The sequence below is a fragment of the Oncorhynchus mykiss genome, chromosome 23 (assembly GCF_013265735.2).
Source record: "Oncorhynchus mykiss isolate Arlee chromosome 23, USDA_OmykA_1.1, whole genome shotgun sequence".
Lineage (NCBI taxonomy): Eukaryota > Metazoa > Chordata > Actinopteri > Salmoniformes > Salmonidae > Oncorhynchus > Oncorhynchus mykiss.
Window position 1 is genome coordinate 18,805,757 of NC_048587.1, and position 25,172 is coordinate 18,830,928.

At 42.7% G+C, this 25,172-nt stretch overlaps 1 protein-coding gene and 1 pseudogene across 2 annotated transcripts; one reads left to right on the forward strand and one right to left on the reverse strand.

The window, feature by feature from the left end:
* The first annotated feature begins 131 nt into the window (after positions 1-131).
* On the forward strand, positions 132-13,863 carry LOC110502392 (annotated as a pseudogene).
* Positions 13,864-17,827: 3,964 nt separating this feature from the next.
* On the reverse strand, positions 17,828-23,212 carry LOC110502393. Of its 2 annotated transcripts, XM_036960763.1 has the most exons (6): positions 22,773-23,212; positions 21,209-22,560; positions 20,897-21,093; positions 19,413-19,535; positions 19,054-19,150; positions 17,828-18,491 (listed from the first exon to the last, which is right to left on the reverse strand). In XM_036960763.1, exons 2-6 carry the CDS (start codon positions 22,533-22,535, stop codon positions 18,307-18,309), a joined length of 1,929 nt encoding a protein of 642 aa, XP_036816658.1. In that variant the 5' UTR covers positions 22,536-22,560; positions 22,773-23,212; the 3' UTR covers positions 17,828-18,306. The 2 variants fall into 2 exon arrangements, with proteins under 2 accessions (XP_036816658.1, XP_021436059.2); XM_021580384.2 differs by lacking the exon at positions 22,773-23,212 and having other exon boundaries at positions 21,209-22,738.
* Between the last annotated feature and the right edge of the window lie 1,960 nt (positions 23,213-25,172).

Here is a 25,172-nt window from a genome sequence, read left to right on the forward strand (position 1 = left end):
TACCTGTGCAGGTGCTGACAGGTCTGACAGGTGACCATCCTAGGCTGACATGATGTCACTCACACTAACTATGACTCAATATGTAATTGATTTCCCCAGACCAGAGTGATTCACGCCAAAATGTTGCCACGTTTCACTAGTAATGACGTAGGCTTTGACAGCAAGCGCAAGGGGCAAACGAAACATCGACCAGCCTAGTTTCCTAGCTACATTGTCATTAGGGTAGTGTAGTCATATTCGGCACGGCAGAACATACTCAATATAAGACGAGCCTTTAGGAACAAACTACGATTTCTGAGAATCGCTGATCTTGCTTTCTAGGGCTTCTCTGTTCAGTGTTTGAGTTGGTATTTCCTGGTTGATACTAGCAGCCATTTTGGTTTCAAGACAACAAGCCTGGGTTTGGATGAATACCTTGCCAGCTAGTTAGTTACTTTTATTTTTCCTCCAAAGGAATTAGCTAGCTAACTATTTATTTACATTTTTTCAGAGCGAAAGGGAGTGCCGTTTTATAAGAAAAGGGGATTTACTGTGACGAGTCCAAGATGAATCCCGAATAGTAAGTACAGTAGCTAACTGAACGTTAGCTAACCTAGCTATTCTGCTAGCTACACAGCTAACAATATCTGACCTGTTTGGGTTCTGTCCATCTAAAAAGTGCAAACTAGTTAGTTAGCTAGCAACCATTAGTCACTGTTGTTTGTTGAGGTCATATTAACGTTTCACACAAGTTAGTCAATAAATGTGTTTACAGTCAGCTAGTTAACTAAGTTGCTAACTAGCACCGGCATAGTTATTAAAAATTAATTAGTTAACTGCTAGGGCAGAGTAGTTAAGTTTAGTTGGTAACGTAGTACTAACTAATGTAAGTTACTTAGCTAGTTACCTTTTTATTCTAGTAGCCTGGCAAAGCACACGTCAACTAGCTAACGTTACTGTACATGTCATTAGATATGTTGTGATTATCGCTAACTTAACGTTATCTAACTAGTTAACATTAGCCAGTCAAGTCAATATCCCAATATGTAACGTTATATTACTGCAGCCTTTTGTGCACTTGGTCAATAATGGTGGTATAATTGGTGGTGGTCAATAATTAATGCTAGCTAGCTAGTTTTATCTATAACGATTTCATCTCTGGCTATACTACACAGTGGTAACGTAACTCCTTGCTAGTTAGGCAATGTAGCTAGCTAGTACACTGGTTGATGCTAGTAAACTACATTGACAATAAACCACATTAGTGGGTTAAGCATTGTGATTGATTCTCTAACGTTACATCCATGTTATTCTGTGAATTTGGCCCTCAAGTGGAAAGCAACTAAGCAATATCATAGGAGTCAGTGGCACCCACCCACTCTCTACATCCTGAGTCAGTCATGTGTAGGTCACATGCAATATGACATGCCTCTTTCAACACACTCATTGGGTTGTTGGGCAAGCCACGGGTTTGTCTACCATCCCTCTAAACATGTTGGCAATTACCGGAATCCTGTGGTTTAGACATATAGGTTGGTGTTTTATGATACATATTTAGTATGTATTTTAGCTCAGTTAAAAAATTAAAATCTAATCTATTCAACAGTCCCACTGCATGGCATGGCATGGCAGTGAACATCTGATTTGAAATGTTCTTCAGAATCTATTCTGATTACACAAGATAGTGAATATGCCTTTGCATTGCAAGGGTAGCCATTTCCTTTTTTGACAGGCACACTAGGCTGTTACCCCCATTTAGAGACAGGATAACATTTTATTTGAGACAGGTTTAATGGGTTCGCACTCAGATGTTGCATAAAGCTTACTTCATTATTCAATGTTTATACATTTTTTACTGCATCGAGGATAGCGTACAGATGTTTCGGCTTTACAGCCTTCAGTCTGTAGGTACAATTCTCTTTCAATCAAAAAAGTATTTCTAAAGAACAACAGATGAGAAGCAGGTGCTTCTAATCAGGGTTGCCACTCATCTGCCAATCATTGGCCCCTCTGGTGTACCTGTATACAAATTTGTCACACAAATAAACAGAATTACAGGGGGCGGGGGCAGGCACGAAGGGCAACTCGCAAATCAACTGCCCCAGGTGTCTGCTCACCTAAATACATCACATCAATTCATGAGCCAGCCCACTGCGAAGGACATCAGGCAAAGCCGTTCATAAATGTGTGGGGCCAACTCATAAACGATATGCAAAATCTGCTAAGAACATTGTTCTTGTACAGTCCAAATGTGGCTTATAGGAACAAGGTGAAATCTAATTCTTAGTTTAAACCGTGTGGAAATACAGAATTTAATTGATATATCCAGCCCTTGCTTCTGGGAGAGCGAGGTGGTTCTCTTTTGATCAGTTATTTCTTTGAGACCTCAAGGGGTACATTATTCATAAGTTGTTATTGAACTTTTAAAGGCCCAGTGCAGTTCAAAATGGTATTTTCCTGTGTTATACATATCTACACTATGCAGTTGGAGTAATACTGTGAAATTGATTACCTTTTAGTGTAAGAGCTGTTTGAAAAGAGTGCCTGAAATTTCAACCTGTTTGGTGGGATGAACTTTTGGCCTCCCATGGTGACATCACCATGCAGTATATTAGTTAATAAACCAATGAGAGAGAGAGTTCCAAAACTCTTTGCCAATAACTACACATGTATTCTCCCCCCCACTCAGACCTTTCCTAAACAGTCCTAGCTAAATTCTTGCTTGAGAAATTGACCTTTGCTAAGAAGCTTTTTTTGTTTGTTTTTGACCATTTTTATTGAAAACAATCACGGGAAAGTACTTATTTGTTACCCATAAATGATTTGGTATTGAGATAACGGGTTGCGAAATGGGCTTTCTATCAGCAGACGGCGCTCTTGACTGATGTGTAGCTACTTTCTCTGGTACTTTTCTCGGTGTAGCCTACTTTAATTCAATCAAAATTCAAGATTAACTTCAAGCAAAACATTTAGGAAATGTAGCTGGCAGCATTCTTTCTTTGATAAACATTAGAAATATGATGGCTATGCATCGTTTTTGCCAAAAAGACCTTGCTTTTTCATTGTACGCTCATTTACTTGTGTGGCTGCTAGCCAAATAGCTTTGCACATCTGATGAAAATGAAGCTATTTTCTGCTGAATGTGTTGCACTTATGTATTTTCTGTGAATGACAATTAGTTGTATGCCCCTTATCACCCTTGAAGCAAAAAAAAAAACAATTTATTTTTCTAGTAGATCATAAAAATAAATAAATCATACAATTTTTGGACTCATTCAGCAGTTTTTACCTAACATTTAATTAAGTAGAATACAATTGGAAATGAATTTGAAAAGTGAATTTATTTTCCTAAAACACAAGTTGAAAATAATGCTGTCGATACTTCCCGTTGACTAATGTTATATACAGTGCCTTGCGAAAGTATTCGGCCCCCTTGAACTTTGCGACCTTTTGCCACATTTCAGGCTTCAAACATAAAGATATAAAACTGTATTTTTTTGTGAAGAATCAACAACAAGTGGGACACAATCATGAAGTGGAACGACATTTATTGGATATTTCAAACTTTTTTAACAAATCAAAAACTGAAAAATTGGGCGTGCAAAATTATTCAGCCCCCTTAAGTTAATACTTTGTAGCGCCACCTTTTGCTGCGATTACAGCTGTAAGTCGCTTGGGGTATGTCTCTATCAGTTTTGCACATCGAGAGACTGAAATTTTTCCCATTCCTCCTTGCAAAACAGCTCGAGCTCAGTGAGGTTGGATGGAGAGCATTTGTGAACAGCAGTTTTCAGTTCTTTCCACAGATTCTCGATTGGATTCAGGTCTGGACTTTGACTTGGCCATTCTAACACCTGGATATGTTTATTTTTGAACCATTCCATTGTAGATTTTGCTTTATGTTTTGGATCATTGTCTTGTTGGAAGACAAATCTCCGTCCAGTCTCAGGTCTTTTGCAGACTCCATCAGGTTTTCTTCCAGAATGGTCCTGTATTTGGCTCCATCCATCTTCCCATCAATTTTAACCATCTTCCCTGTCCCTGCTGAAGAAAAGCAGGCCCAAACCATGATGCTGCCACCACCATGTTTGACAGTGGGGATGGTGTGTTCAGCTGTGTTGCTTTTACGCCAAACATAACGTTTTGCATTGTTGCCAAAAAGTTCCATTTTGGTTTCATCTGACCAGAGCACCTTCTTCCACATGTTTGGTGTGTCTCCCAGGTGGCTTGTGGCAAACTTTAAACAACACTTTTTATGGATATCTTTAAGAAATGGCTTTCTTCTTGCCACTCTTCCATAAAGGCCAGATTTGTGCAATATACAACTGATTGTTGTCCTATGGACAGAGTCTCCCACCTCAGCTGTAGATCTCTGCAGTTCATCCAGAGTGATCATGGGCCTCTTGGCTGCATCTCTGATCAGTCTTCTCCTTGTATGAGCTGAAAGTTTAGAGGGACGGCCAGGTCTTGGTAGATTTGCAGTGGTCTGATACTCCTTCCATTTCAATATTATCGCTTGCACAGTGCTCCTTGGGATGTTTAAAGCTTGGGAAATCTTTTTGTATCCAAATCCGGCTTTAAACTTTTTCACAACAGTATCTCGGACCTGCCTGGTGTGTTCCTTGTTCTTCATGATGCTCTCTGCGCTTTTAACGGACCTCTGAGACTATCACAGTGCAGGTGCATTTATACGGAGACTTGATTACACACAGGTGGATTGTATTTATCATCATTAGTCATTTAGGTCAACATTGGATCATTCAGAGATCCTCACTGAACTTCTGGAGAGAGTTTGCTGCACTGAAAGTAAAGGGGCTGAATAATTTTGCACGCCCAATTTTTCAGTTTTTGATTTGTTAAAAAAGTTTGAAATATCCAATAAATGTCGTTCCACTTCATGATTGTGTCCCACTTGTTGTTGATTCTTCACAAAAAAAATACAGTTTTATATCTTTATGTTTGAAGCCTGAAATGTGGCAAAAGGTCGCAAAGTTCAAGGGGGCCGAATACTTTCGCAAGGCACTGTATATTTTTACATTTGAAGTCAATAGAGCGAGGGCAAACGTTTGGGGTGTATGCACTATTTAAACTAACACACTTCACAGAATCTGAGAATACTTTTTATATCACTGGTTAGAAGAGAATTTGCTGAAGACCATCCAGAATGTCGGATGGAAGTTTTGCGAGGCTGCCGAAACAACAGGGAAGGAAACAAATCAGTTGCTTTGTTATTCAACTTAAACAAATCACCACCCGCTGTAGTATATCAACAGTGACTAGGGTTGGTTTCTATTTGAGTGATAGTTTGACTCGCAGATCCATGTATTGGTGTGAGATCAGCTACTTTTATACGGAGAGCGTCTTGAATTTTCCCTGCCATTTGAGTTTGAAACGTCCTGAGATGGCCAGCGCGTATGACAGAATCAACTGTACAAAACCAATGTTATTGATTTATTTTAAGTTGATTTTTGTGTCATTGTTTTTACTATAAGCTTGTATACTAACATCACTAATCTGAGGTAGAAAGGATGTGTAATTACCCTCAATTCGATGTAGTCAATGTGAGGTTGTGTAATGTAGTAACACATACTGTCCACGTACAGGAAATTGGCACATATTAAATGACCATGTTTTCATGACATGATGATATCATTTTGAAGCCCATTCAAAAACAGTACGGGACTAGATTTATTAGGATCCCCGTTAGCCGACTCCAATGGCAACAGCTAGTCTGACACAACGAAAAAGACAAGACTTTACAATTTACATTTTATTTAATTAACATGTGTTTGCATCTATCACATACATGTCAGTACAAACACACAACAAGTAGGCCACATGGGGTAGAGGCGTTGTGTCGTGAGGTGTTGCTTTATTTTTTTTTTGGAACCAGGTTTGCTGTTCACTTGCGTTAAATGAGATGGGAGTTCTATGCACTCATGGCTCTGTATAATGTACCAGGAAGTAGGCTGGACTTTCATAGGGTATTGTCCCCAGCCTTTAACACCTCCCTCAGCATCTTTTGTTGCACTGAAGTCCTCGCAAGAGGTAGGCTACTTATCCATCCCCACACTGCTTCCATGGACTCAAATGCACCTGGTCAACCAGAAAAACTGTCTTTCTGAGTTCCCAGTTAGTAGCCTGCAGAAAACAGGCTATGTCTGATGCAGTGTGTTTTAGTGATGGGGGGGGGGGGAAATCAACAGTTAAATATCGCAATATTATTTGGGATGCAAACTCAATATGAGGAAGGTGTTTGTAATGGTTGTACACTTAGTGTATAGTGAGCAATATGTTTGGATTATCAAATCGCAATACATATAATCGTGAGAATCACAATAGATACCATATTGGCACTTAAGTATCGTGATAATATCGTCTCATCAGATCCCAGGCAAATCCCAGCCCTAGTGTGTATTTTTGCAGAGCACTTGCTTTCATTATCTTTTGCCTTGCTCTCTAGCCCATCTTTTGTCTGCCGGAGCTGAGCAGCTGATGTGGAAGTCGAATAATGGTGGGCGGTTTGGTGTGTCTGTCTTTGAAGCATACACAGTATCATCCAATCCCACGTAAAATGCTGACTGTGATAGTGGGGTAGACAGATTTTGGAGGGGAGGGGGTTGAGAGAACTGTGTGTGTGCGCTTTGGTTAGAACTGAACATGAGTGGACAATAGCTGTCTAGTTTCTAGATGTTTGTCTTTTGCTGGTCTGACCTAATTTTATAGGCTATGCTGATGATGCTTCCCTAATTCACACGGTTGGGAGTGGGACAGGATGTATGGACTGGAAATGCTCAGCATTTTGTTGTCGTCATGGGTCCATCCTACTGGGGTTTCAGCTCATATACAGTTGAAGTCGGAAGTTTACATACACTTAGGTTAGAGTGTATGTAAATTAAAACTCGTTTTTCAACCACTCCACAAATGTCTTGTTAACAAACTATAGTTTTGGCAAGTTGGTTAGGACATCTACTTTGTGCATGACACAAGTAATCTTTCCAGCAATTGTTTACAGACAGATTATTTCACTTATAATTTACTGTATCACAATTAGAGGTCGACCGATTAATTGGAATGGCCAATTAATTAGAGCCTATTTCAAGTTTTCATAACAATTGGAAATCTGTATTTTTGGGCGCCGATTTATTTATTTTTACACCTTTTTATTTAATCTTTATTTAACGAGGCAAGTCAGTTAAGAACACATTCTTTTTTTCAATGACGGCCTAGGAACGGTGGGTTAACTGCCTCGTTCAGGGGCAGAACGACAGATTTTCACCTTGTCAGCTCGGGGGATTAATCTTGCAACCTTACAGTTAACTAGTCCAACGCAATAACGACCTGCCTCTCTCTCGTTGCACTCCACAAGGAGACTGCCTGTTACGCAAATGCAGTAAGGTAAGTTGCTAGCTAGCATTAAACTTATCTTATAAAAAACATTCAATCAATAATGAACTGAAACATTAGCTTTCTTACATAGCACATATTGCACTTTTACGTTCTTCTCCAACACTTTGTTTTTGCATTATTTAAACCAAATTGAACATGTTTCATTATCTACTTGAGTCTAAATTGATTTTGTTGATGTATTATATTAAGTTAACCAGTTATGCATTAGGGGGCGCTCTTTTAATTTTTGGATAAAAAAAACGTTCCCGTTTTAAATAAGATATTTTGTCACGAAAAGATGCTCGACTATGCATATAATTGACAGCTTTGGAAAGAAAACACATCTGACGTTTCCAAAACTTTTATTGTCTGTGAGTGCCACAGAACTAATGCTACAAGCGAAACCAAGATTAAATTTCATACAGGAAGTACCCCAGATTTTGAATGCGCTGTGTTCCAATGTCTCCTTATATGGCTGTGAATGCGCCAGGAATGAGCCTACACTTTCTGTCGTTTTCCCCAAGGTGTCTGCAGCATTGTGACGTATTTGTAGGCATATCATTGGAAGATTGACCATAAGAGACTACATTTACCAGGTGCCCGCATGGTGTCCTCCGTCGAAATGATTGCGTAATCTCCAGCTGCGTGCATTTTTCCATTTGGTTCAGAGGAGAAACCAAACTGCCAGGAATGATTTATCATCGAATAGATATGTGAAAAACACCTTGAGGATTGATTCTAAACAACGTTTGCCATGTTTCTGTCGATATTATGGAGTTAATTTGGAAAAAAGTTTGGCGTTGTAATGACTGAATTTTCGGGTTTTCTTCTTTTTTGATGTTTTGATGAACAAAACAGAGCGATTTCTCCTACACAAATAATCTTTTTGGAAAAACTGAACATTTGCTATCTAACTGAGAGTCTCCTCATTGAAAACATCCGAAGTTCTTCAAAGGTAAAAGGTACATTTTATTTGAATGCTTTTCTTGTTTTTGTGAAAATGTTGCCTGCTGAATGCTAGGCTTAATGCTATGCTAGCTATCAATACTCTTACACAAATGCTTGTGTAGCTATGGTTGAAAAGCATATTTTGAAAATCTGAGATGACAGTGTTGTTAACAAAAGGCTAAGCTTGTGAGCCAATATATTTATTTAATTTCATTTGCGATTTTCATGAATAGTTAACGTTGCGTTATGCTAATGAGCTTGAGGCTATGATTACGCTCCCGGATATGGGATTGCTCGAAGCTAGAGGTTAAAATAAGTGTTCATTCAGTATTGTTGTAATTGTCATTATTACAAATACATTTTTTAAAATTTAAATCGGCCGATTTAATCGGTATCGGCTTTTTTGTCCTCCAATAATCGGTATTGGCGTTGAAAAATCATGATCGGTCGATGATCATGATCATCTATCACTCCAGTGTTAATTTGCTAAATTGTCATTACTTTGCTACTATGGCCTATTTATTGCCTTAGCTCCTCCCACCATTTGCACACACTATATATAGACTTTTTTTCTATTGTGTTACTGACTGTACGTTTGTTTATTCCATGTGTAACTCTGTGTTTGTCACACTGCTTTGCTTTATCTTGGCCAGGTCGCAGTTATAAATGAGAACTTGTTCTCAACTGGCCTACATGGTTAAATAAAGGTGAAATAAAAAATAAAGTGGTGATCCTAACTGACCTAACACAGGATTAAATGTCAGGATTTGTGAAACTGAGTTTAATTGTATGTTAACTTCTGACTTCAACTGTAAATGAGCATAGCCTGAATTGGTGTATTTTAGCAAGCATCAGTGGGCCAAGGAATGGTGTTTTAGTGTTTTACCGATCGTTTGAAGATCAGTGTTTGGCAAGCTCATACCCGTTTGCTACACTGTTACGCTGTGAATGCCAGTTTGATAAGATGTCCCATTTTGAATCTAAGAACATCATCATTAAGGCTACCGCTGTCTGTCACACGTTGATATTGGTGACCATCACCAGAGCTCACAGCCCCATGTCAACCCAGTCTTAAGTTCACACCTCAGCCCTCACCTCTTCCTCCTCATTGTGAGTTGCTGCGCAGGTCCCCCGGCCTCGTTTCATCCAGTGTGCATGTACCTGCGTGTGTCTGACTGTCTGTGTGCGTTTTTATGTAGGCTATTTTTGTGCAAGTGTTTTTCTGCTTGTTGTGTGGTGTGTCTCTCACACCGGATCAAGGTTAGCAGCACTCTGAAACCTGAGCTGATGAACTACAGAGAGCTTTGGCAAATTCGACAGCAGCTCTGTTTGTAACAAATCATTAAACATGCATCAGGCTGATATGACATGAGCTCAATTAAAGAAGGCTTCTTAGTGAAGTTGAGCAAAGGCCTACTGAGTTTCTACTGTATTCCAGTTAACATACTATGTTGTCGGCAGTCACAGTGCCGTCTTCATCCTTTTTAAAATGCCATTGAGTGTGTATCACATTAGCACTGAAACGTTGAGCTCCCCCACTGATATTTAGTTTTGCTGATCGTGCACGGTCCTAGCAGCGTGAGGTTTCATTTGCCTGCCAAACCCGATGTTTCACTGTCTGCTGAAATTGCAGACAATAGATGTCTATTGAAATGTCAACTTTTCTGTACCAAAAAGGTATGCAGGATTGCATCTCTTTGTGTTTGGACTCAGGCTTGAATTAGCCTGGTTTCAACTTGGGTGTGATAGTCTATAAAGGGGTCGGCGTGAAAGACCTTTTTAGGCGTTAGGCAAGCGTTATAACACATCACTCATACACTCTGATTGTATGGTGGTGTGACCAAAGTAGTTATGCTGAGAGTTAACCCAACACAGTATCTTGCCCAAGACATTGAAAGCAGTATAACCGCAATGGCGTCTTTTGAATCGTCTGACGCAACACCACAATGAAATCTCTCCTTGAGAGACGGTGAAGCGAGAAGAAACTGTTCTGTGTGGGGAAACCTGGAATCCTGTTTTTAAAACATCTCTACTCTCCACAGTGACTATTTATTCAAGCTGCTCCTGATCGGTGACTCTGGCGTCGGAAAGTCTTGTCTTCTCCTCCGATTTGCAGTAAGTGTTCTGTTAATCCGTCCATGTCTCATAGCCATTCATAAGGTGCTCGTCGTCACTCATTAGTTGTTCAAAGGCTGACCTAGTCATATTAACAATAATAATTATAGTCCTCTTAATAATAATAATAATAATGTAATATTGGACTAAATTCACAAGGTAAGAACTGGATGCCCTGTAATGTGAAAAGGTCAAATCGATCACAGAAATAGTATTTATATTATAGCATTAATACTGTGTTAAATCAACATTTTCTGATTTACTCTCCTACTGCGGCGAATGATCCTACTTTTGGATTCCTTTTTTTCCCATCTCTAGACTGAGAATGTATGAAAGGTTAAGGATTTGTACTTTGAGCAGGACGTCTGCATGTTCCCACACCGACTCCTCCCCTTTCCTTTCTCCCCAGGATGACACATACACAGAAAGCTACATTAGCACAATCGGAGTGGACTTCAAAATACGAACTATAGAATTAGACGGAAAGACTATTAAACTTCAAATCGTAAGTGCTTCCCCCCGACCACATCTCTATTGTCCTCTACTGTGTAAAGGGGAAGCTCCACGTTACACTAACGTATGTATTTCAGGATCTGGACACATTTAGACCAAAAAATGCCATTGTAGGCATTTTAGAACCTAACTCTAGACTGTTCACCAAATATCCAAAGGCAGAGGCCTCCTACATTATTAAGACTATCACGGTTGACTACAAAATGGTGAATTACCAGTTAGAAATACCCTTCTCTCATTTGTGTGTTTTGGTCTTATTTGTCACAGTTGAATGTGCTATGAAGCAGCATCTATTTGGTAGAGGTGTGTGTGTTTGGCCTTCCCGTATTTGTGACGTTGACTGAGTGTCTCTGCTGTGTGTTGACACTGACAGTGGGACACGGCGGGGCAGGAGAGGTTTCGCACAATCACATCCAGCTACTATAGAGGAGCCCACGGTATCATCGTAGTCTATGACGTCACAGACCAGGTCAGTCCACCTTTACCTTTTCACTGTGTTTGAGTTTTCTAGATTATTTTCCACTATTAGTTGTTTTTAATTGAAATTCCGGAGTGCAGGTTAACTAATATTTTGTAAGACTAAGGCCTAGATTCAATCAGAGCAAGCATTAACTGGTGATTGCCGAAAACCGCATCGCTGATGTTTTCGCGGTGTCAAAGGTATAGCTGCGTTGGCGCTGTCAAATCGGTGAGCAGCTGCTCTTGATCATTGTCCCGACGCCACATCTGTCCCACTCACGTTAGAAGTTCAGAATGAGAAAGTGTAGGTTATAGAGAAACAATGATGCTCAAATAGAAAATCATTAAACAAAATAATGAGGATTTCTGTCAGTCAAATCGAGGTCTTGATTACATCACACGTTTGAATTGGTTTGAATTTGTAAACATGGCTGCATGGGGTTTCTCATAATGCGACTCTATGCAGCCAATGGCAACGTCTGCTTTAGGTTTAATGCCAGGTGCTGCTTGTGGATTTGAAAGCTTCTTTTTTTTTTACCCCCTTTTTCTCCCCAATTTCATGGTGTCCAATTGTTGTATCTTGTCTCATCGCTACAACTCCTGTACGGCTCGGGAGAGACTAAGGTTGAAAGTCATGCGTCCTCCGATACACAACCCAACCAGCCGCACTGCTTCTTAACACAGCGCGCATCCAACCCGGAAGCCAGCCGCACCAATGTGTCGGAGGCTACACCGTGCACCTGGCAACCTTGGTTAGCGCGCTCTGCGCCCGGCCCGCCACAGGAGTCGCTGGTGCGTGATAAGACAAGGACCTTGCCTACCCTTTCATGCTGGTTGTGATTCTCTTTCTTCTTCAAGGAGTCCTTCAATAATGTCAAGCAGTGGCTACAGGAAATCGACCGTTACGCCAGTGAAAACGTCAACAAGCTGTTGGTAGGGAACAAGTGTGACCTGACAACAAAGAAAGTGGTGGATTACACAACAGCAAAGGTAAGGGCTTCCATCAAAGTCAATGGGTTATCAGATGGTGCAGGAGTAATGCATTTTTCTATTTAACTATTTGAAAAAATAGTCTACAGCTGTGGTTTCCAAACTTTCAACTTTGATATTTTGTTGAGGCCCCCAAACAAACCAAATGTTTCTGGACACAATCGGATCTTTGTCTGCAACCCAGTAGTAAAATAGTAATAGTGTACAGTACTGTCACGAATGCAGCAGCTCCTCTAACCCAGTCTCTCCATTCCATTCTTTGCAGGAGTTTGCAGACTCCCTGGGCATCCCGTTCTTGGAAACGAGTGCCAAGAACGCCACCAATGTGGAGCAGGCCTTCATGACCATGGCTGCTGAGATAAAGAAGAGGATGGGCCCTGGGGCTACGACCGGAGGCAACGAGAGGTCCAATGTCAAGATCGACAGTACGCCTGTCAAATCTGCCTCGGGGGGCTGCTGCTGAGAGTGAGAACCCCACCAACACCTCTACCCTCACCTCAACCGCCCCCCTCCACCTGGCCCCATTCTCCACCATGCCTCACCCACCCAGCTTAACAGTAACTGAGCGAGAGTGTGAGAGCGAAAACAAAATTAAGTTGCCTGAATTTGTATTGTAGCTGTACTACCAACAAAAATGTATGGTTATCACCCTCCCTTTATGCCCTGGTAGTTGATGATTAGTAGTACTTTCCAGGCTATCTGTTAGCAGTCAGATGGTCAGCCGCTCACTGGACCTCCCCTGGCCCCCTCCTGGAGTGGCTTTACCCCCCCACCCTTACCCGAACCTCATCAGAAACAATGGATTTCATTTGAACTCCCACCCCCATCTGTGTGAAGGTTAATGAGAATAATGTGTGCGTGTCTATCTCACTGCATTCCTACTGCAGGGTTGGTCTATAGTCAAATTATGTTTTGTTCTTCTGTCCCCCTCTTTTCTTTTCGGTTATTTTGCTGTTTGTATCAGCAAGTGTAGATCTCTGTCCCTTTCGAAGGCGTTTATTCGCCAATATGCGGTCAGCCAACTGCACAACAGTGTCTCACTGTCTCGCAAAAAAGTCTATTGAAAAATATGTACATATACATTGTGTGTGTGTATGTGTGTGTGTATATATGTAAGATCTGATTTGCTAGTTCTGTAGACTTCAATTACATTATCGGAGTAGTCTTGACTTAATCTCTGCATTAAAATTTGTCTCAACATGTCACATTTAAACTGAAAAAAAAATAAAATGTTGTACTTCCAGACTGTATGATACGGAATAATCTGTTTGCGATTCTTGGTGGATATGTAGGAACATCTTGTTTTTAATAATTTATTCTACATTTATATGGCAAATATATTGTACCAGTAACTTAGACTCTGTATGCAAATTGGCCATTACCTGTGGGATATCTCAGTACAAAATTGCATATATAAAACACTATGTTCTTTTTTCATAATAAAGGCTACTGAATACAGTTTTAAAAGAACTCAACCATTTCTCTAGCACTGTTTACCTAGTTTGACGTGTGTTAGCTATATGGATAGATGTGTCTCGCTAGATTTGTGCTATAGCACAGTGGTCTGTTGTATGTCCAGATTGACTTTACCACAGAATGCTAACTACAGAAGGTCAGAACAAAATTCCCATGTATCCCATTCTCACGAGTTCTCCCCTGGAGTCCCCACAGTACACGAACTGCTAAATTCAGACACATTCTAGTTATTACACTTGAGCTCTACACTGATTGTACATAAATCAAGTGGCCATACAGTATGATGTTTACTCAGGAGTGTAGTTTTCACCAGGTTTAATCTGTGAATGAGGATTCCAATAGTGGGAAGGACAATGTTTTCCAGGGTGTTTAAAAGTTCTCATTCGAAGTGTACATTACCCTCATAACATTCACAATTGATTTCTACAGTAAGAAAGACACTGGTTAAAAACATGTTGCACATTAAAGGCTTTAGGTACAAGTACTGTATTTCTTAATGCACTTTTCATCCAGGTTTTCCATGTTCTGGCCCAAAGTGCTAACTGCTAGGCTACCTGCAGCCCTAAGGCCGCTGAATGGTCCAACATCCTACGTTACACATCTACAATGATGTGTAGTGCAGACAACGTTCTAATTTGGAGTGATGAATAACGCTTCACCATCTGGTAGTCCAATGGATGAATCTGGCTTTGGTGGATGCCAGGAGAACACTACCTGCCCGAATGCATAGTGCCAACTGTAAAGTCTGGTGGAGGAGAAATAATAGTCTGGAGCTTTTTTTCATGATTTAGACTAGGTCCCTTAGTTCCAGTGAAGGGAAATCTTAACGCTATAGCATACAATGATATTCTAGACGATTCTGTGCTTCCAACTTTGTGGCAACAGTTTGGAGAAGGCCCTTTGCTGTTTCAGCATGACAATGCCCCAGTGCTCAAAGCGAGGTCCATACAGAAATGATTTGTCGAGATCGGTGTGAAAGAACTTGACTGCCTGCACAAAGCCCTGAGCTCAACCCTTTTAGATGAATTGGCCCACCGATTGGGAACCAGGCCTAATTGCCCAACATCAAGTGTTCTACCTCACTAATGCTCTTGTGGTTGAATGGATGCAATTCCCTGCAGCAATGTTCTAACATCTAGTGAAAAGCCTTCCCAGAAGAATGGAGACTGTTATAGCAGCAAAGGAGGGAGCAACTCCATATTAATGCCCATGATTTTGGAATGAGAGGTTCAACGAGCAGGTGTCCCCACATACTTTTGGTCATGTTCTGTACCTTGATTAGATATGTATTATGCTGATTAAACAGCATGATCATTACACAGGTGCACCTTGTGCTGGGGACAAGGCCACTCTAAAATGTGCAGTTTTGTCACACAACACAATGCCACAGATGTCTCAAGTTTTGAGGGAGCATGTAATTGGCATGCTGACTGCAGAATGTCCACCAGAGTTGTTGCCAGAGCAGTGAATGTTAATTTCACTACCATGAGCCATCTACAATGTAGTTTTAGAGAATTTGGCAGAAAATCCAACTGGCCTCACAACCACAGACCGTGTGTGGCGTCGTGTGGGCAAGCAGTTTGCTGATGTCAACGTTGTGAACAGAGTGCCCCATGGTGGCAGTGGGGTTATGGTATGGGCAGGCTTAAGCTACGGACAACGAACACAATTGCATTTTTTTTATAGATGGCAATTTGAATGCACATCAACTCAGCAAAAAAAGACATGTCCTCTCACTGTCAACTGCATTTATTTTCTGCAAACTTAACATGTGTAAATATTTGTATGAACATAAGATTCAACAACTGAGATATAAACTGAACAAGTTCCACAGACATGTGACTAACAAAAATGGAATAATGTGTCCCTGAACAAAGGCGGGGTCAAAATCAAACATCAGTACCTGGATGTGGCCACCAACTGCATTAAGTACTGCAGTTCATCTCCTCCTCATGGACTGCACCAGATTTGCCCGTTCTTGCTGTGAGATGTTACCCCTCTCTTCCACCAAGGCACCTGCAAGTTCTCGGACGTTTCCTGGGGGAATGGCCCTAGCCCTCACCCTCCAATACAACAGCTCCCAGACGTGCTCAATGGGATTGAGATCCAGGCTCTTCGCTGGCCATGGCAGAACACTGACATTCCTGTCTTGCAAGAAATCACGCACAGAACGAGCAGTATGGCTGGTGGCATTATCATGCTGGAGGGTCATGTCAGGATGAGCCTGCAGGAAGGGTACCACATGAGGGAGGAGGATGTCTTCCCTGTAACGCACAGCGTTGAGATTGCCTGCAATGACAACAAGCTCAGTCCGATGATGCTGTGAGAGTACAGGCCTCGGTGTAACGCTCGTTCCTTCAACGATAAACGCGAATCCGACCATCACCCCTGGTGAGACAAAACTGCGACTCATCAGTAAAGAGCACTTTTTGCCTCCTGTCTGGTCCAGCAACGGTGGGTTTGTGCCCATAGGCAACATTGTTGCCGGTGATGTCTGGTGAGGACCTGCCTTACAACAGGCCTACAACAAGCCCTCAGTCCAGCCTCTCTCAGCCTATTGCAGACAGTCTGAGCACTGATGGAGGGATTGTGCGTTCCTGGTGTAACTCGGGCAGTTGTTGTTGCCATCCTGTACCTGTCCCGCAAGTGTGATGTTCGGATGTACCGATCCTGCGCAGGTGTTGTTACACGTGGTCTGCCACTGCGAGGATGATTAGCTGTCCGTCCTGTCTCCCTGTAGCGCTGTCTTAGGCGCCTCACAGTAAGGACATTGCAATTTACTGCCCTGGCCACATCTGTAGTCCTCATGCCTCCTTGCAGCATGTCTAAGGCATGTTCACACAGATGAGCAGGGACCCTGGGCATCTTTCTTTTTGTTTTTCAGAGTCAGTAGAAAGGGTGCAGGGTGCATGTTTTGGAATATTTGTTATTCTGCACAGGCTTACATTTTTTCACTCTGTCATTTAGGTTAGTATTGTGGAGTGACTACAATGCTGTTTTCTCATATCACAACCAAAGTCTGTAACTGGTTTACCATCACCATGGTGAAATCCCTGAGCAGTTTCTTTCCTCTCCGGTAACTGAATTAGGAAGGACACCTGTATCTTTTTAGTGACTGGGTGTATTAAGCCTAATTAATAACCTCACCATGCTCAAAGGGAGATTCACCGTCTACTTTTTTATATTTGTACACTACCAATCGGTGCCCCTTGTGAGGCATTGAAAAACCTCTTTGTGATTGAATCTGGGCTTGAAATGCACTAGTTGATTGAAGGACCTTACAGATAATTGTATGTGTGGGATCCAGAGATGGGGTAGTCATTCAAAAATAATGTTATCCACTATTATTGAACACAGAATGAGTCCATGCAATTTATGTGATTTGTTAAGCAAATCTTTACTCCTAAACTTATTTAGGCTTGTCATAACACAGAGGTTGAATACTTTTTCAGCTTTTCTCCCCAATTTCATGATATCAAATTGGTAGTTACAGTCTTTTCCATCGCTGCTCCAGCCGCACCAATGTGTCAGAGGAAACACCGTACAACTAACTGGCGACCGAAGTCAGTGTGCATGCGCCCGGCCCATCACAAGGAAACACTAGAGCGCATTGGGACAAGGACATCATGGCCAGCAAATCCCTCCCCTAACCCGGACAACGCTGGGCCAATTGGGTACCGCTTCATGGATCTCCCGGTTGCGTCCGGCTGCGACACAACCGAACCCGGGTCTGTAGTGATGCCTCAAGCACTTTGATGCAGTGCCTTAGATCGCTGCTCCGCTTGGGAGGCCCTAGCTTTTCATTTTTAATTCATCTGTAAAAATTTCTGAAAACATAATTCCACTTTCACATTGTGAGGTATCGTGTGTAGATCAGTGACACAAAATGTCAATTTAATACATTTTCAAATCAGGCTGTAGCAACAAAATGTGGAAAAAGTCAAGGGGTGAGAATTCGTTCTGAAGGCACTTTAAATTTAAAAAGCACTTAACAAAATAATGAATCAAAAGCATGACAACAGTCAAGTGGTCTCTTTTCAACACAGCAAGGATCGTTTCACTATTTTTTAACCAAATGTCTATTTGTGATATAAATTGCATGCTACAGAAGGGTGCAGACACTTTTTGGGCGATTTCACCTTGTTTTGAGAAACCACCCGCAATAGACTTCCTCGTTGCATGCTCTGCAGTATGGGGGCTGTGGAAAACCACAAACAAAGGCTCCAAAAACACCCAAATACATTATTTTAGTGATACAGGTCATTAGATGTTGTACACGTGAAATTATGTAATTCTGAACTTTATCTGCACCATTATATTATTCCAGTTTGTGCGACTAGAGCACTTCTTCTGATGATAAATAATAAACCTGATAACATGTCACTAGAGGGTGCTATAGAGTAATCATATCCCAATCTCTACATAACCGTAGAGCCTTCACTGAGCGGTCTTCTGGACCGCCATCCTATCCGGGTCTCCTGCCTGGGTCTCCTCTCTCCCACTGGACTCCCTGGGCTGGGTCAGTCTGTCCATGACCGAGATAATAGAGGAGAAGTGGTGCTCTGAGTGGGTCTCCAGCGCCTTGGACTGCCTCTCAATAAGACAGAGGGTCTCTTTCAGAACTGGGGGACATAAGAAGAGGAAGAGAGAGAGGGGGGAGAGACAGGGGAAGAGAGATGAGAGAGTAGTATAAACTGAACTATATGGGAACTGAAACAAATAGGCAAGCTCACCACTGTTAGCAGACAATTAATTATACCCTTTGATCAAGGTAGCCTTCACACAAACAAGTAAACTCATTTGTCATTTGTAATGTGGAGTCCTTTAAATCACAGGCAGCGCCCACTTCAATAGTTTCAGATGTTGTTGCTGTGTCATGCAATTCATTTTACGCTTCCGTTAGTAAAGGAGCACAAGTGTATTTCATATTTCACAAAGGGAAATAGTGTAGGGTGGTGTGTTGGCCTCATCGTCTTCTTTCGGTTAAACACTTCCACACCCTTTACTAAGAAGAAGTCTGATAGGCTGATCCGCTTGAGTTCAGAGCAGGATCATTCCTGTGTGAAGACAGACTCATTTCTAAACCTGTCCTAAATATCAGGTGGTGGGTGACACCTGAGATACAGTAGGTATAAATTAAATAGCTGCAGGCAAAGAGTAACTTGTCAGTGATGAAAGGGTCACCGGAAGAAGTGGAGGTCAAACAACCCAGGAGAAGCCCTCCAGTTTGCAGAATAGAGGTGGTCAGGGGCTGGTGTGTGTTCACTTCTCTCTGAAACCTCTGTGGAGGGAGAAAACGAGGAGGACGGAGAGAGTGAGATGGGGTGAAGAAGACAAAGGGAAAAACAGAGGTAGTGGGGAGAAAGAGGCATATAGAGATATTAAGAGAGAGAGAGAGAGAGAGAGAGAAGGGGGCAGAGTGGGTTGATTAATCAATTTTCCCAAGATATAAAGCTGAGAAATGAGTAGTGTACACCCGAAGAATTAAATATAGAATTGATTTATATGACAATTTAAAGTATCTGTGTATGTGCACCACTGACCTTATAATCCGCCAGGGATGACTTGACACTCTTGATGTCCACAGTGGGCGGCTCCAGTACCTCCATCCTCTCCACCACCGTGTACAGCCATTGGATGAGCACCTCCAGGTTAGAACAGAAGGTCTGATGGGTAAACAGGTCGCAAGTCGCAGAATTAATATCAAATTGCCCCACAACAGCTTGTTCGTGGATTTGCACTTAGTAGTATTTAAAGGTGCTACACATAGGATGTGTGTTATTGTTGAATTTGTGCATTGTAATTTCAGAAAATGTCCATGATATATCGGTCGTAATAGTGGAATGATAGTGTTTCGCAGTATTACTTAACCGCCAGTGTTGTGATTGGCTGTGATATTCGCAGGTTGATTTCTCCAGCCGGAGCGGAAGCTGTTCTGACTTTGTGGCTGTGCTTCAGTTTGTTTTAGTTTATGTGAGAAAACACTGAATATACTGAATAGTGTAGGGAATCATTGTACCATCTAAATCGCTGAGAAATATATTTTCAGCAACCAAAAATATTGTTTTTACAGCTGTTTGAAGCTGGTGAACTAAAACCCGAAAGTAAGACTATTTTTTCTTATTGAAAAGATGTTTCACGGTGATTTAGATGGTACAATGACTCCCTACGCTCCCCAGCGCTAGTTCTCACATAAAGTGAAATTGGTCGAACGGTGTAGAATTTTTGCAAATATCACAGCCAATCACATGAATACTGTGAAACACCATCATTCCACTATTAGCGCCAGATACACTGAGTGTACAAAACATTAGGAACACCTGCTATTTCCATGACATAGACTGACCAGGTGAATCCAGGTGAAAGCTATAATCCTTTATTGATGTCACCTGTTAAATCCACTTCAATCAGCGTAGATGAAGGAGGAGAAGACGGGTTAAAAAATGATTTTTAAGCCTTGGGGCAATTGAGACATGGATTGTGTATGTGTGCCATTCAGAGGGTGAATGGGCAAGACAAAAGATTGAAGTGCCTTTGAACGGGGTAGGGTAGTATGTGCCAGGCACACCGGTTTGTGTCAAGAATTGCAACACTTCTGGGCTTTTCCCGTGTGTATCAAGAATGGTCCACAACCCAAAGGAAATCCAGCCAACTGTGGAATGCTTTCGACACCTTGTAGAGTCCATGCCCCAACAAATTGAGGCTGTTCTGGGAAATGCAACTCAATATTGAGGCATTCCTAATGTTTTGTACACTCAATGTATTATGGACAAATTGGCAATGAAAGAAAATATATATATATATCCTGTGTGTAGCACCTTTAAGATAGATGAGACCTATGTACTGTACATGTATTATGCAATATTCCATTATCAACACCTTGCATTGATTGTGTAATGTGTATTGTATTTCATTGTGCGGTGTATCATATTGCATTACGCTGCATTGTATTGGTGGAAGTGGCACATGCTTGTCATTATATTCCACAAAATACAGTGATCATCTTACAGTAGCTCTCTGTCCTAACCTGGATGTGCTGCATGAGGGACTCCCTTTGCTCCTGCTCCCCCTGGCTCCCCGTCTGGAACTCAGGCAGGGTTAGTCCACCCACCATGCCTGCCGCCTCCCTCAGACTGGCCATTCTCACTCCCCTGCTTACTACCCCAGCCTCCATCCTAAAACCAGGGCCTCTGGCTGCCTGGAAGGACTCCCCACAATTGCTCGCTTCAAAGGTGGAAAGTATTTGAAGTCAAACACGTGCTAAATTAAAAACTATTGCAAATACTATAAAATACCATAGAATAATAGAGCCTACTAAAATGCTGCCACCAACACATACCTTTATTGAAGTGTTGAAGTGCTTCAGAAATGGACTCTTCCTCTTTCTCCTTCTCTTCCTCCCTTTCTTCCTCCTTATTCTGCTCCTGTTCTTCTCTCTCCTCCTCTGCCTCCTGTTTCTCTGCCATGGTCATGCAGGACTGGACGGAGGTGTTCCCCCTCTCCATGGAGTCCCAATAGGCTGTGACAGATTGGCTGAGTTGGGCCGTCACCTCCCTGACTTGCTGGGACAAACCCTGGAGCTCCTCCAACTGCTCCGGGAGAGGCCAGAACTCCTCGTCCAAATCCCACTCTCCGAGGTACCCTGGCCGGGGAAGGATACTGGTTCTGCGGATGAACGTGGTGGAAGAGGAGGAGGAGCTGCCATGTTGGCGGTAGTGACCTCCCCCGCTACGATGTGAATGGTTCAGACCACCACCACTTCCACTATAGTCCAGACTCTCTACTGATAGACCAATAGGGTCTGCAGAGAAGAAGGGGCTAGTGGAGAGGCGACCATCAGAGGACTTGGAGTGTGAGAACCCACGCAGCTCAGATGACCTCTGACCTATACCCAGCATCCCCATCTCCCTGGCCCTACTAGTGCCCACCCCTGCCGTGACACTTAGGGAAAAGTCCAAAGCTGATAGGCTGATGGAGCTGCAGAGACGGTCCAGTTCTATCCCCGAATCCAGGAGGCCTGGGTCTGTCTGAATGAGAGACCCACCCCCAAGCTCTGAGGTATCCCATCCACCCACCCCCCTACCTGGCCTCAGGGGGTAGGTGTAGTCCAGGAGGGTCTGATACTCCTTATCAGGGTCCCAGCTCGAAGAGTGTCGGTCTGGGGAGTGGGGCAGGGAGCTGGAAATGGCACAGGGCCAGGAGTTGGCCTGGTGGGGGGACATGGTGTGGAGCGCAGGGTTGGAGCGAACCTGGGGGTCGCCCACTGAAGGGCCTACATTTAGATACGTTTCCCCTCCCTCTTCACGTGATTGATAAACTTCACCTGCGACCATTCTCAGCTCTGTCCGTCTCTGTCTGGAGGGGCGCAAATTGGGGATGTAGGAAGGCGAGAGGGAGGATAGCAGAGTGGAGGTCCACTTGGGTCTGAGTGGAGTAGAGAAGCTATGGACCTCCAGGGGTCGGCTGGAGGGGCTGTGTCGGCCGGGGCTGCTGCCCAGGTGACCTGAAGGTGAGTTCTTCATGTGACAACCTGGTCCTGAGGTCTGACATCCCCAGGGAGGTGTTGAGGTCCTCTTTGGAAGCTGAGCAAGGTGAGATGTCAGCCTGAGAGGGGTTGAGGTTGTTTGGGGACTGTTGATGGTCTGCTCTATGACGGTCTGCTTCATTACTGCTACCTTCCCACTGTCGCTCCTATGGTGAGGGATAGAGTAGGAGTAGGTACAGCTAACATACACTGTAGTATTCATTGTTATTATTTGTATAGTAGAAGTAGAAATAGTTTCAAAGCAAAAAAAATAAAAAATCAGGTCACCTAAATTTAACGTGTTCTTTATACTTCTCAGAAGTCATACAATTGTAGCAGTCAATGCATTTGTTACAAAGCACATACACTCCCATCTTACGTTTTCTGGGTGCTCCTGTACGTATGATTTCTTTAGGATGGAGGCCTGCTGCTGCTCCGTGGTGGTGACCACCGGGGTCCTTATAGTGTACTGCCTCCTGTCACTCATATACCCGGAGGTGGATGCCATGTCAGCATTCTTCCTGGAACCACCGCTGTCCCCTTTCCTCCTCTCCTCGCCTTTGTCTTTGGAATGTTGGGTTGTTCTGCCTGTCCCACTCCTCTGGATAAACTCTGGAATCCTGGTCTTCTGTCGCCCACTGCAGCCCTTGGACTCCATCGGAGAGACGTATGCTGGGAAGGCCCTGTCAACTCCCAGCTCCATGGTTACAAGGAAAGGCCCAGAGATGCGTCATGTGTCCAAGGCAACCGCTGAAATTGACAGAAACCAAAAAAAATGTACATTTCAGTCTGTAAATAGTTGTTGCGATGTAAAACAAAGACTGGTTGCATGGTCAGGGTTGGCAGCACAGATATGTATGAGGGCGCTTATTGGGTCCATGTGAGTGAAAGGATATCATATGTTTGCTCCTGGCTGCCTGACTCGCCTCACTGATCTCATTAAGTCTGCATGCTCAGGCTTGCCTTGCCAGTGTCCGCTGGACCATGAGAAAGGACACTGCCCTTTGTCCACTTCTGCAGTGTTCCTGCAGTAACGTAGCTACAACCAGACAGACCAACCATATAAACACACAAACATTTAGCATCCATCCAGCTAGAGCCGCCTGACAAGTCATGCTGACATGACAATGTAAACCATCATATTAGGGCAACGTGCGTAACAAGTGGTTTATTTATAGTAAGGCTCCCCTAATACACTAAAAGACCAAAAGTATGTGGACACCTTCTCGTCGAACATCTCATTCCAAAATAATGGGCATTAATATGGAGTTGGTCACCCCTTTTAACAGCCTCCACTTTTCTGGGAAGGCTTTCCACTAGATGTTGGAACATTGCTGCATGGACTCGCTTCCATTCAGCCACAAAATAATTTGTGAGGTTGGGCACTGATGTTGGGCGATTAGGCCTGGCTCGCAGTCGGCGTTCCAATTCATCCCACCGATCGCGACAAAACGTTTCTGTATGGACCTTGCTTTGTGCAAGGGGGCATTGTCATGCTGAAACAGGAAAGGGCCTTCCCCAAACTGTTGCCACAAAGTTGGAAGCACAGAATCTTCTAGAATGTCATTGTATGCTAAAGGTTTTAAGATTTCCCTTCACTGGAACTAAGGGGCCTAGCCTGAACCATGAAAAACAGACCCATACCATTATTCCTTCTTAACCAAACTTTACAGTTGGCACTATGCATTCGAGCAGGTAGTGTTCCCCTGGCACCCGCCAAACCCAGATTCGTCCGTCGGACTGCCATTCTTTGATGAACTGACTTGTTGGAAAAGTGGCATCCTATGACAGTGCCTCGTTGAAAGTCACTGAGCTCTTCAGTAAGGCCATTCTACTGCCAATGTTTGTCTATGAAGACTGTATGGCTTTGTGCTCGATATTATAAACCTGCCAGTAACGGGTGTGGCTGAAATAGCCAAATCCACTCATTTGATTGGGTGTCCACATACTTTTAAATGTATGTACAGTGCATTTGGAAAGTATTCAGACCCCTTTACTTTTTACACATTTTGTTACATTAGAGCCTTATTTTAAAATGGATTAAATAAATGTTTTTCCTCATGAATCTACACGCAATACCCATACTGACAATGTGAAACAAGTTTTTAAAAATCTTTGAAAATGTATTAAATATAAAAAACAAATATTCATACCGTTTGCTATGAGACTCGAAATTGAGCTCAGGTGCATCCTGTTGTCACGCCCTGGTCGAGGTATTTTGTGTTTATTTTCATTTATTTGGTCAGGCCAGGGTGTGGCATGGGTTTTTGTATGTGGTGTGTTTTGTCCTGGGGTTTTGTTAGGAATTGGGTTTGTGGCTTAGTAGGGTTATCTAGTTAAGTCTATGGCTGTCTGAAGTGGTTCTCAATCAGAGGCAGGTGTTTATCGTTGTCTCTGATTGGGAACCATATTTAGGCAGCCATATTCTTTGGGTGTTTTGTGGGTGATTGTCCTTAGTGTTCCTGTCTCTGTGGTTTCACCAGATAGGGCTGTTTCGGTTTTCGTTACGTTTATTGTTTTGTAGTGTTTGTATCGATTCGTGTTTTACGTTTGTTTATTAAACATGGATCGCAATCCACACGCCGCATTTTGGTCCGACTCTCCTTCTCATACAGAAAACCGTGACAGAATCACCCACCACAAAAGGACCAAACAGCGTGTCAACAGGCAGGAGCAGCCCAAAGAGGAGATGCGCAATAAGGATTTCTGGACATGGGAGGAAATCCTCGACGGGAGAGGACCCTGGGCTAAACCAGGGGAGTGTAGCCGCCCAAAGGTG